General features: G+C 41.8%; 1 protein-coding gene across 1 annotated transcript in view; it reads left to right on the forward strand.

The window, feature by feature from the left end:
* LOC109512654 (partitioning defective 3 homolog) overlaps window positions 1-13,711 on the forward strand; it is a 188,856-nt gene that overhangs the window by 73,520 nt on the left and 101,625 nt on the right. Inside the window, exons 6-12 of the mRNA XM_019864537.1 lie at window positions 1,380-1,483; window positions 2,500-2,583; window positions 6,835-6,960; window positions 9,362-9,559; window positions 9,654-9,841; window positions 11,730-11,869; window positions 12,173-12,301. Coding sequence (XP_019720096.1) covers window positions 1,380-1,483; window positions 2,500-2,583; window positions 6,835-6,960; window positions 9,362-9,559; window positions 9,654-9,841; window positions 11,730-11,869; window positions 12,173-12,301 — 969 coding nt within the window. The remainder of the gene's footprint in view (window positions 1-1,379; window positions 1,484-2,499; window positions 2,584-6,834; window positions 6,961-9,361; window positions 9,560-9,653; window positions 9,842-11,729; window positions 11,870-12,172; window positions 12,302-13,711) is intronic.

Here is a 13,711-nt window from a genome sequence, read left to right on the forward strand (position 1 = left end):
GGACAGGAGATATTCAGACTAACACAGAGACAAAGAACGGCAGAGGTGATGTGGAGTTGAAGGGGAAAGAGCTGAATGTATATTTAGGCTGTCTCTCATGCTGTCACTCAGCGCTCAGTAAAAATGAACAATAAGCAAAGGTTGGCAGTTGAGAGAAGGTGATGGTCACCTTCTGCTTCGGGTCACAAGGACACTCAAGCATCATTGTGTTACCCAGGGAGGAAGTCAGCAGCTATCCTGTAAAATGACATTAGCTGCAAATATAAAGCACCTACATTTCAGTGTTATTTGTCTGATGAGGTCAATTGTGGAGTAGTTACAGTGCATTCATTTTGTCCAATATTCTCACAAGAGCACCCATTTTACAGAGGGTGCTCTGCCATGACTCACTCGGCAACTGGAAAGTCAAAGATTGCCTCTGAGTTGCATTTTCCTATAGATTTATTCCGATGATTGAGTTTCGCTTTGAGATGGCGCTCGCTATGTCTTTGTGGATTCCCTCAGGAGGCTTGGTCCTTTGTCCACTTCATATGTATGCATGGAAATAGTCAGCTCTCCTCAGGGGGCCTTTCTAAAAAGCCTTGTGAATGATGGCCCCACCGGCAAACCCGGACCTCAACTGACATACAGTATAATTAAAGGTGTGCCTGACTGGATGACTGATTTAGTTTCACGGTGCCCCTGTATGTCGCCATAGATACGCTTGCCTCTTGAAAAGTGTTGGATCAATTTCCATTAAAAAAAAAAAAAAAGTCACAAGTCCTTTTTTGGATGTGTTTAACATTTCAGTAAAAAGAGAAAAAGAGGAAGGTAGTCGGGAAATAAGGTGTGCTGGAGCAAATGGTGTCTTTAGGATACAGTATGATGTCTGAACCAGAGGTGGGTAAATTGGCAAAAAAGAATTCTACTCAAGTAAGGTTACTGTTGCTTCAGAATAATATGACGCAGGTACCAGTAAAAAGGAGTCCTCCAGTGAATTACTTGAGTGATGGCGCACATGTAGTGTGTTACCACCCATCTGTGGTCTGAACAAAAACACACAACTGATATTGCGCTTGTTACTTGTTAATTAACCTCACCCTTCTTCGCCATAAGTACAGATAATCAACTGCAATTGTTCTCTGTGTTATTAAATGTCTCCCTCCCTGAAAGTTTCCCGGTATAGAGGCTTTTACTTGTTCCAGCAGGTAATTGATTTAAAAGCCGGTGCAGATTAAAAAAAAAAAAAAAAAAAAAAAGAAACACGACCGAACAACGCTAATGACAAAATTGCAAAGTATGGGAGGGTTTTCGTCTTTTTTTTTTTTCTTTTTGCACATAGCCTTTTTTTAAATTTTTTTTTTTACTCATGTATTTTCATTTTCTTCTTTTGTTTTTAGGAGGAGGAAGAGGCAAGGCAAACACATGACCAAAGAATTGAAAGGATAGAGCCAGTGGGGAGAGCTGACTCCGCATTGGACCATTCACCTGTGCTAAGTCTCGAGTGAGTAACCCCCATACTGAACCTTTTTTTATTTTTATTTTTACAAAGTCACAAAGCCACATTAAAAAAAAAAGTTTTTAAGAATCCAAGTATTCAATCCCAGGTACATCTTAAATGTATTTTCATTTTTATTTTTTCTGGTGTTAGGGTAAAGAAGGGTCTGACAATGGATGCCACGTAATGAGTTAAAATCCAAATGCTCACCATCTTTTTTTTTCACTTTCATGCCTATTTTATAATGTTAGTTTATTATGTGAATTAGGGAGCTGTTCTTTCACTCTTATTAACTCTGTATTTTATCCCGAACATCTCTGATGGTTTTCCAATGCAAACCGCTGTAATCCAACCAGATGCCGACACTTCATCATCGTACTGTGACATTTGTTCAGCGAAAAACTACGCTAGTTGCCGTGAACGTGAGCGAATGGCTGAGGCGAAGCTCTTGTGATCACATTTGCCTGCTAAAGTTAATTTGGCTCAAACATGGATTGTCTGCTGTGAATTCCCCAAGCAACTGCAAAAGCCAAACAAAACAAAAGCAGAACTGCATTTCCATAAACCACTAAATGGAGAAATAAAACACACTCGCAACATGAGAATGACCAGATAGGACAGAGGCACCGCGGTCACGTTTGTTCATTTGTCTTCATGTCTTTATCTGCACAAAATAAAATAACGTGCACATTTCTCAATTAGCCTGTTTTCGTTTCTAACACCAATTTGATCTTAATCACTTAAATGGAGTCTCCATTCGAGTCCATCGTCGACAACGAAAGTCTTTCACTGGGGTGACTTTTGTAACGGATGACTTTGCATTGACAATACAATGCAAATGCCACACAGAGTCCATGCGAACCTTTGCCCCCCATAAATTCCTTCAGCCAGTCATGTTGACAATGCCATTTTTATACCATGCTTTTCTTTAATGATGTCATTTATGTGTTTTTTTTCCATGCATATCTCCCGCCACATTCTCCCGCCCACCTTCTCTCACCCCATCCATCATCATTTTGCAGAGCCATGCTCAAGCCGGTTGAAGTGTCCAATAAAGGAGGACCGCTGGGGATCCACATCGTGCCATTCAGTTCGCAAGATGTCAGGTAAAGAGAGGGAGTCTTGGCATCACACCTAACGAGCTCAGATTTTGGAATTGCTTTTAGTCAATTAAAGGCGGTACATTTACTTCAACTTTATTTATTTGCCAAAAGATAACCCTCCTTCACCCACAATATTTCTTTTCCCGGGAATAAAAAGAGATTCAAGTCATTTTACTCTTGGCTGCACAGTTTTTAAAGCCTTGTTATGTTTTCTTTTCAATTGTAACCTTTGTCCTCAATCACAATAATATCTGCTCAGCCTTGAAGGTGATTTGGCTTTCTTCTGCCTTTCCATTGTTTTTTTTTTTTTCCCTTGAACCAATGCATGCTGTCACTGAAAGAGCACAGGATAAGCAGCGTGTCGGAGTTCATGGTTATTTCAGCAAAAACATAAAGGACGCTGGACGCAGCCAAATGTAATCAAACTAAAAGCTTGCCCATAACACTAATCCACGCTGCTCGCCAAGGCAGCATCAAGGTGAATGTGACTACTCAGCTCCATGGAAAGGGAGACGGGACCAATGCATGCTGTCACTGAAAAAGAGCACACGATAAGCAGCGTATCGGAGTTCATGGTTATTTCAGCAAAAACATAAAGGACGCTGGATGCAGCCAAATGTAATCAAACTAAAAGCTTGCCCATAACACTAATCCACGCTGCTCGCCAAGGCAGCATCAAGGTGAATGTGACTACTCAGCTCCACGGAAAGGGAGACGGGCAAAATGAGTCGGAAAGACAGAGCAAGGAGATGAAGTGGCATGACATTTGAAGTCGAGGGGCGTGGCCGTCATGAATATTGGATAGGTGTCGTTTCTTTCGGGGCATCAATGCCCTTGCTGCGCATAAATAAGCTAGTGTTGGGGAAACTATATTTAGGTTTGATCTATTGCCATTGGCGCCCTCGGAACCTGTGACACCTTGAAACATCCCGCATCAGAGGATTGAAGGTAGCGATGAAGGGCAGTATATTTTCATGTCACGAGACATTTGGTGATCAACTGGAGTCTTGTTCATCTCATAAAAGCGTGTTGTAAATTGTACTTCTCCGTAGGACTTTTCAACCTGAGCCTTTACCTGCTCCATGCAAGCCAACCTGAAAGTTCAGTGCCAACAGCTATTTCGACCCTTCAATAAGATTCTTGATAATGTGGCCCTTTTCCCATTTGTTATATTCTAGTTAAAGAGGCATTGGGCTCAATGAACTTTATTCATTAGCGTCGAGACTACGACCACGGGGGTCAAATAGCCAAACAAAATCCGGACAGTAAACACAAAAGCACATGTGATCCAGCCACGGCAATTATGCTTTGCAGACAAAGGCTGAGAGACTTTGTCACACCCTAATACTCTAATATCTCAAGCATGCAAGCAAAATAGTCCAAGAACACAATGCCCTAAATACTGCAATAATGCACGAAAAATGTAGAGGCAGATGCATTCTTTGCTTACGTGGCCCTTTTCCCATTTGTTATATTTTAGTTAAAGAGGCTTTGGGCTCAATGAACTTTATTCATTAGCGTCTAGACTACGGCCACGGGGGTCAAATAGCCAAACAAAATCCGGACAGTAAACACAAAAGCACATGTGATCCAGCCACGGCAATTATGCTTTGCAGACAAAGGCTTGAGAGACTTTGTCACACCCTAATACTATAATATCTCACGCATGCAAGCAAAATAGCCCAAGAACACAATGCCCTAAATACTGCAATAATACACGAAAAATGTAGAGGCAGATGCATTCTTTGCTTAATGAGCTGTTCATTCCACGGCCACTTTCAAATCCAAACAGACCGAACATAATATTCGGAAAAGTGCAATAGGACTGTGATTTATTTTTACGATGATGATGATTATTATTCTTGTTGCCGTTGGTGGTGTTCATAAAAATAATCTTGATTGCATTATTTGAGAGACTTTGTCACACCCTAATACTATAATATCTCACGCATGCAAGCAAAATAGCCCAAGAACACAATGCCCTAAATACTGCAATAATACACGAAAAATGTAGAGGCAGATGCATTCTTTGCTTAATGAGCTGTTCATTCCACGGCCACTTTCAAATCCAAACAGACCGAACATAATATTCGGAAAAGTGCAATAGGACTGTGATTTATTTTTACGATGATGATGATTATTATTATTCTTGTTGCCGTCGGTGGTGTTCATAAAAATAATCTTGATTGCATTATTTGATTCAAGGGAGAATATGGGACCGGTTGGAATACTGTATATCAAAAGGAGTCAAGCTGTAGTTGCATGCTGCTTCTTTTTTGCTGTTGAAAATATTTTCCTCTGTTTCCGCGGAGCCTTCAGATCATTTTGCATTCACAAAGTCCCCGTGCGTCCATATCTAATGCATTCACAGTTGAAGGCTGCATTAAATGCCATTTAGCGCTGGTTGGAATATATCAAAAGGAGTCAAGCTGTAGTTGCATGCTGCTTCTTTTTTGCTGTTGAAAATATTTTCCTCGGTTTCCTCAGAGCCTTCAGATCATTTTGCATTCACAAAATCCCCGTGCGTCCATATCTAATGAATTCACAGTTGAAGGCTGCATTAAATGCCATTTAGCTACGACTCCTCTGGTTTCCACAGCTAAGTGGGTGCCTGTGTATTACTATCATCACAGTGAGTCGACAAAATCATCTCAAAAACTAATGAACGTCTTTGCGCTATTGAAATACCGATCAATGATCAAAGTGTCCTTTGGCTTTCCTCAAGTCATTACGGTTTACCAATGCCGTAATCTGCGTGTAGGCAACACTTATTGAGATGAGGCGCAATCATGTCCGCTTCCAAGGCACCCCCAATTACGCTTGTGTTCAACATAGTTGAGATAACCTGACAACGTGCTATCAAACAGCGAGGAAGACGATAGTGCCTCTTCTGAGCTTTAATTTTCTTTGAATGTAATTGTTTACCCCCCATCGAGGGGCCGAGATGAGTCCGTCCGTCATGTGAACGTGGATCTCCATATTATGAAGCCAATTAGGGCAATGTTCTAAGAGTGGCCTGTTTGCCAGAAATGCTAACGAGGTCTGAAAATCTGCCCTTGACATCGCCGTTGAAGCAGGGTTACATTTTTTACAAGTGGTTGTTTATGAGACCAATGAAAATCGAAGGATTAAGACCTTGAAATTGCTATTCCCGCAGAAATTGACAGTTGTCAACCTCAAATGGAAACAAACCATCTGTTCTTCTTGTAATGAGGCAATGGGTGCATTCTTTCTTAATATTGATCATGAAAAAAAAAAAAACAGCACATAAAAAAACTAATTGAGTACAGGTAATCCAGAAATTGCCTCGACAGATTCTTTATTCTCAGATATTTTTTTTTTTCTTTTTTTGAAATGACTGGAACTTTGTATATATACATGCGATCTCTTTCCAAATGGTTATCCCTGAGGAGCTCACGTGTGTATTTACATTCCCGCAGAAAATGACAGTTGTCAACCTCAAATGAAAACAAAACATCTGTTCTTCTTGCAATGAGGCAATGGGTGCATTCTTTCTTAATATTGATCATGAAAAAAAAAAAAAAAACAGCACATAAAAAAACTAATTGAGTACAGGTAATCCAGAAATTGCCTCGACAGATTCTTTATTCTCAGATTTTTTTTTCTTTTTTTGAAATGACTGGAACTTTGTATATATACACGCGATCTCTTTCCAAATGGTTATCCCTGAGGAGCTCACTTGTGTATTTATTTGGAAGAGGAATTGATGGGGTGGGATGTAAACGTAAAGGTAGCCCTTTTTAAAAGGGATTGCTGAGATGGCGCTGGCATGGGAGCGCTTACTGTATTTATTACAACATCAGCGTGTCTCGGCTTAAGCTCCGGTGATGGCAAAATGCACGTTTCTCTCAGAAGCTGCAAGATTATCTCCTCCAAGTCTATGGCGGGGATTTCTTAAACACGAGTTGTCCTGTCGTTCGTCTCGGCCTGCAGACAGCGTGGGTGGGCAAAAGGAGCCGTCCGGGCTTCACATGTTAGTCAGCAGGCCAAGAGAAATCTTTACATAGTTGAAAGATGTAATTCAATACTGTGGGGTTCGTGATGTGGGTGTGTGGTAGAGTATTGCTAAGCTCAAAAAAGACACATTATTGGCTTGTGTGGGTTTACATCATGAAACATTGTGTTGCACTATTCATTGGCTTCTTACTTGTCGATATTTCTTCTAGAATGCAATTTCCACATGCTTTATCTCAACGATGTAATATTTCTGATGTGTTGTGCGATCCTTTCCAGAACCCAGGGCTTGCTCGTCAAGCGTCTGGAGCGTGGAGGCAAGGCAGAGCAGGAGCATCTCTTCCAAGAGAATGATTGCATTGTCAGAATCAACCAGGGAGATATACGTCATCTTCGCTTCGAACAGTAAGCTACAGTTTTCTTTCGGTCCGACATCATCCTGCGCAATTTTGTGGCTACCGGTTCTCATTATATTTATGGCACAATTCATTTTCTCAAATGACGGCATAGGCAAAGGTTTACATACAGGTTTCTTTATACCACCTATCTACTAAAGAATGAGAAATGTTTTTGGTAAGTCGATCAAATAGGCGATGATATTGTAAAAAACAACCAAAACAAAGAAAACAAAAAAAAAAAAACATTGAGCTGTAATTTTACTTCTTCACATTAGTACTACTTTAACTCATTTTGTATTTTTTAACGACCATCCCATGCAGGTTGTACTCATCTGCAAAATATTATATTGGATATTTCATGGAGAAAAAAAATAACATTAAGCTGTAATTTTACTTCTTCACGTTAGTACTGCTTTAACTCATTTTGTATTTTTTCACGACCATCCCATGCAGGTTGTATTCATCTGCAAAATATTATATTGGATATTTCATGGAGCACACACAATAAAAGTGAAATATTCCTGACATGCAGGCCTTACAGGGATAGGTCTTGGTGACCTGGAGTCGTTGACCAACGCTTCACCTTCCAAAACTAGGCACGTACACACTCCATATCCGCCGACTCAATGCCCCCGTTTCATTTCTTAAAGTGGGCTGATGATTTAAGATGAAGCCTTTGACCTCACTTGACCGGCGTCCAAAGCCTGAATGTGCCTGCACGATAAAAGTGAAATATTCCCGACATGCAGGCCTTACAGGGATAGGTCTTGGCGACCTGCAGTCGTTGACCAACGCTTCACCTTCTAAAACTAGGCACGTACACACTCCATATCCGCCGACTCAATGCCCCCGTTTCATTTCTTAAAGTGGGCTGATGATTTAAGATGAAGCCTTTGACCTCACTTGACCGGCGTCCAAAGCCTGAATGTGCACACTCGCACGTAATATCTACTTACATATGGGCAATATATGAGCCATAAAAACGGGTGGGATTGCCCCGACAGTTTATTAGATGCATCTGTCCAAACTAATAGCTCTAATATGACGTCTCTAAAAACAGACTTTTGCATTCAAACATAATCGTGCTTATATTTGATTGACATCCAGTAGATGGTATCAATAATTTCCATTTATCAAGACGGCTTTGAGTGGGAAACGCGGCTGGCACATCCGCTTCATAGCAAAGGGCTGTCCATTCAACTCTCAGGTGTGACCTTTCAGTGTGCCATTTGTACGTTCTCCTCATGCTTAGAGTATGTACGTTTCTGTCGGGGCTCTCTGGTTTCCTCCCACATTCCAAAAGCATTCACTTTACATGAGTGCCTCTGTAGCCGTAAAAATTTGAGCGGGTGTTTTTAACACGTGCCACGTTCGAGCACACTGTAAAGCGGTTTTGCTTTTCCAAATTCCTCCCTCCACTGCCAAACACGCTCCACGCCGACATCAGATTGCGTATGATTGTAATTGTACATCTCACTAAAGTGAAGAAGGTAAACTCTCCCTCCCATTTACACTTCTCCATCTCTCTGCTTTCCCCTGCCTTGATTGTGAACCCCACAGAGGAACAAAAAAAAAGGGCTCTTCAAGTGATCTCAGCAGATTGTTTTGCTTGGGTAAATATTTTGATACACTTGATCCGACAGAATGATTTATCGATGGGGTAATTTGTCATTCAATTAGGCCGAGGTGGAGGCTGATTGCACTGCACGTGTGTGATGTACAAACAGACATATAGACACACTCGTACCCGCTAGTCATTATTCATGTCTCGGTGGTATTTGGAAAATTTCCATATGAATGAAAATGGGAGGGATATTTGTGGCTGTGTTTGAATGAACGGCTGTGTGCTGTGGCGGTGCCGTCTTAGCAGTGACATTGAGGGAGACCCAGCATGGTATTCCTGCAACTGTATTGGATTTGCACCCCCACATTCCCTCCCATGCACTTGCTCCCGACCAGCCCATCTATATGCTAAGTGCCACTGGCAAAACAGACGAAACTATTTTTGAGACTGGAAATACTCATTATTATTATTATTAATGTTGATAATTGTGAGAAATCATCAGGATGATCATTGTCTTAGCAGGGATGAATTTGCATCCGTCCATTTTCTGAACCACGTAACCTCAGTATGGTTGCAGCATTGATAACAACAACAACAATTAGTACCCAAGAAGCAGCTCTCAATTTCAGAAGGGTTGGTGACCCCTGGAAAAATCAGCGGTACCGGTCCATTACCAGGCTGAGCCAGAGTCTCTTTATCTCCTCTGACCACACACTACTCATTGCCTGCCTGTTTCTATCTGCAGAGCTATAATATATCATTTTGCACTTGTCTCTCTTATCTTGTTATGACAAATGCATTTCTGTCCATATGTGATGTTCTTTCCCCACTGCACCAACCCCAGAGCCCAGAACATTTTTAGGCAGGCGATGGCTTCCTCCCTCATCCTCTTTCATGTGGTCCCGGCCGCCATGAAAAGGCAATACGAGATACTTGCGGGCAAGAGTGAACTCAGCTCACCTCATTCCAGCAGAGTCCGCTTCAGCCAAGGCTCTCTGCATTCGGGTGACAGGACTAGCCTCGTAGGGGGGCGAACCTCCAGGTCTGTGACACATCTCTGTCTATTTTACTGGAACCCCCTTGAAAAAACAAAACAAAACAAAAAAAAAAGCGAACCTGTTTGCCCCTGTTTGTAGTCAACAGGGGTCCCTGGCAGGGAGCACTCCGGAGCCAAGACGGAGATATGCCACACCGGCGCAATCATTGATTTCGAGTACCTCATCCACCTCATCCACCTCCCTGCAGCGCAGAATAAGCACAACACAGTCCAGCAGCTCCTATGTTAAACGCAAAGGCCGCAGATTCAACGTCCAGCTGAAGAAAGGTAAAAACCAACAAATGAACTACATGATGGTGTCATGATTATGATGGTCAACATTTTGGTCCAGACGGTTTTGAAGATTTTTTTTGGAGGGGGGGGGTCTTAAAATTGCTCAAGAAAAGTTTGACTCCATTAATACTTGGTCTTCATTGTTCAATTACACCTGAAACCTCGTCTCCAACATTTAATATTGCCCAAGGCAGGACGCTGCTATCAAAAAGACACCACTGTATCATATTATGCCCTGCTTGTTGCCAAATAGTGAACAAATGTAAAATAATTCCCTTTCCTGGGCGGTTTCTTTCTTTACTTTCTTTTTTATTTTCTTTTTTTTTTTTTTAAATAAACACAGTGACACACGTTTCTTTATGATTTCAATGGTGTTTCCTGTAATGGATGTCCTCGTTTTTAAGGTTCAAGCCATTTGTTAACTCCAAATGGGCAGTAATTATTTCCCACATGTTACTGAAACGGTAAAATTAGCTCAGATTGGGCCGGGCTGTTTTCACAGTAATTACCATCAGAATGGTAATGCACTTTTAAATGAGCTGTAGTTTTGGCCATTGACTTATTGCTCCAAGTACTAAAGCCGTGAGTGCAGGTCTCGGAGGGTAAACATGCAAACGGAAATTGGTTTCACCATACACGTCCTCTGTGTATTGTAAGTCCACCTACACAAATTTGATTCAATTTAAGATCTGTAACTCTTAGCAAAGAAACTCGTCAGTTTGAAAGATCGAACATGAAACAGCCTATTTATTATTTTGAAGCAAACACACACCCAGCCAAGCTGAAATTTATACCTTCATGGGCAACCTCTTTCAACGTTGTTTGTTTGCGCGCTGACGCCTTAAGAAAGTTTCCAGCCACGCTCCGCTCTCGCTGCGCTTCGTCTTCATTTACACAATCACTGTCAGCCAAACCAGTGACAGGTCGACAGATTGTAAAGAAGTCGAACTTGGGAAACTAGGTCATGATGGACTATCAGAGGCGCTGACAGCCTTGTGAAATGAGCAGCTACTTCGAGGTGAATACTAACATTAGCAACCGAAAAAGCCCCATTGAAACCACATCAAATGACTTTTAAATGCCACAAGATCATGCAGGGTAGAATCTATCACGTGAAAATGAATAAATACTCTTTTGGCAAAAAAGGGAATGCACAATAGATTTCCAAATGCAGTTATGAATCACCAGCTGACATTTGAACAACTTTTTGATTCTATCGACAAATTCATGTCTCCTCTGCAATAAAGGTCAGGTCATGTGACTTCGGAGTTATCAGTTACTGCATTTAGCCATTTGACCCTCGACCAGCAATTCATATTCATTTGCCGAAACTTAAAGGTCACCGTTGTTGAAACCAAAAGAAGCTTTGCGCAGCATCGAGCTCAAGGGCTTCGTCAAATTGATCCAGTGAAATTCACCAAACTTGAAAGAACATCTTGAGTCAGGATGGATGAAAAGGAAGGAGCACTGAATTATACATATTCCATTTAAAGTCTACATGACTGAGCACATTGACTCAGATTTGATTTTAAGCCTTTACTGTTGTTTTTGTTTCTGTGTGTGCGTGTGTGTTTGTGGTTTTTTTGTTTTTTTTTATATCTCATTATACTTGAGGATCATTTGCATATGCTGGAAAGCAGAAAATGAAGACAGAGCTTCTTATTTTGGATTAAGAATGAGTGGAACAAAGTTGTGGTTTATTTTGTTTCGGTAAATCCTCTTTGCTTATTCAACAATTTAATGCAGCATGATCTCACACGTTGCTGAATGACTGACATATTTGTAGTTATGGGTGTGGTCTAGAATGATTCTTTGAAATGTATTTATTTATTGATTGATTTATTTTTATGTCAAATGTGTTCATTCCTGTATGTTCATGTAGGTCCAGAAGGTCTTGGGTTCAGCATTACCTCCAGAGATGTCCCCGTTGGTGGCAGTGCGCCTATTTACGTTAAAAATATTCTCCCACAAGGGGCCGCCATCCAAGATGGGAGACTAAAAGCCGGAGATCGTCTTCTGGAGGTAGGAATCTTGAAAACAGTTGAAGCCATCCCTATATATTATTCAGAAGATACTGTATGTCATCACAAAGATTAAACGTGCGGTTATTGTTTTGGATATGTTCCAAATGAGTAACTTGAATGGTTTCTCGATGGCTTTCGTTTTATTTCATGGCAGATCTCACTTAAAATTCTAATGGGAAATGATAGATGAAATGAATTTGAAGATGGGCCTGGTCTGATCACTCAATTTGATTCCACATGTTTGGAAGTGTCTTTCTGGCCTCCAGTGGGTGTTCATTCATAAGTCATGTGTGTGCTGCAGGTGGGTGGTGTCGACTTGAATGACAAGACTCAAGAAGAGGTGGTGGCTTTGCTCCGAGCTGCACCTTTGGGTGGCACCGTGAACCTGTTAGCGAGTCGCCCGGAGGACCCTCTGCTGCCTCGAGAAGTGGTCAGTACCCCAGTCAGAACCTCTTTCCACAACATCCCATTCATCAACCCAAGGACTAAATGTCCAGACCTGACTATTTGTGAAACACATGGAGACTATTCCAATTCCTACACCAACTATTTTTACTGCTGAACACTTTTTTTTCTCGATATTTCTCATGCTGAAGACAAATGTCATATACCGCTCACCTCACTTGGAAGCAGTTGATGGGGACACATGCACAAGCACTCAAAACATGCTGATGTGGTTGTCGATGTCCTGCACGCAGAGGAGAATGACTCACCGATAGACAGGCATAGGCAGATTCCCCACATGGACACGCCTACCGCACGGAGCTTCCACGCAGGGTGACTTTGGCTGTCACCCACCAGATGGTGAGGCCATTGCCCTCGTCCAGCCTGGCCTCCAGCACTCTGACAGCAGTTGTCAGAGCACCTTGGCAGACCAGAGGCCCCTGATGCCACAACCTCGCTCCCACTCTATTCGCGGCCTGGCGTCTGTACTCAATCAGTCCCATCTCACGATGTGTTCACTCACTAGTTTAATTTCATAAAATATACATTTCGGAAATAAAAATGGCATCATTGTGCAGCATCTCATATATACGCTCATGCACAATAGTCTGGGGATATGCTTCTTAAATAAGTAGAGATCCATACTCTATCAAATCGGCTAAACCCGAATCGAATTTTTCTCTTTGGCCATCCGCACAGCGAGCAACATCACCGAAGGCGACCAAACTGGCAATCTCGCGCGGTATAAAGCAGATTACCGCAGTGGAAAAACTGCGCCCCCCATTCATATTCTGTCAGAGCGCATTTCCGCGGCAGAGACAATCCATACTTCAGTGCTTCGTAACTTCAAGTTCACCGAAAGAATTCAGTTTCTCGTTAGCGCTCCTTCAGCGATGTCAGCAATGTGCGTGATGTGCAACACGTCACTTCATAAATGAATCCTCGCTGTGTGAGTGCGGCTGCTGTGCATCTCTTACCTCCTCAGGCATGAACGAATTAGAGAGGATCCGTCATGGAAAAGTCAGTCGAATAATCTCTTTGGTCTTTGTTTTGTTTTAGCCAACTTTTCCAAGCTGAGCTCGACTGTGAGTTATATTTTTCATTACTTTCCTCAGGAGATTAGTCTTTTATTCCGCTCACCCTCCCTGTTATTTTTATTTTTTTTTTGTCCTCTCTCTTTCTGTTACACATTCCCCAGCACTGCTTTCACAAATCTCAATAATCCCTACAAGTATGTTCATAAAAATCAGATAAGGAGGCCAAAGCTCTGCCAGTGACAGTTATTGCAAAAAATGGTGGAAAAGCATCGTGGGTAATTGCTATATGAGCCTCTATGTGTGTGTGTGTGTGTGTGTGTGTGTGTGTGTGTGTGTGTGTGTGTGTGTGTGTGTGTGAG

Source organism: Hippocampus comes, unplaced genomic scaffold (genome assembly GCF_001891065.2).
Source record: "Hippocampus comes isolate QL1 unplaced genomic scaffold, H_comes_QL1_v1.1 scaffold389, whole genome shotgun sequence".
Classification (NCBI taxonomy): domain Eukaryota; kingdom Metazoa; phylum Chordata; class Actinopteri; order Syngnathiformes; family Syngnathidae; genus Hippocampus; species Hippocampus comes.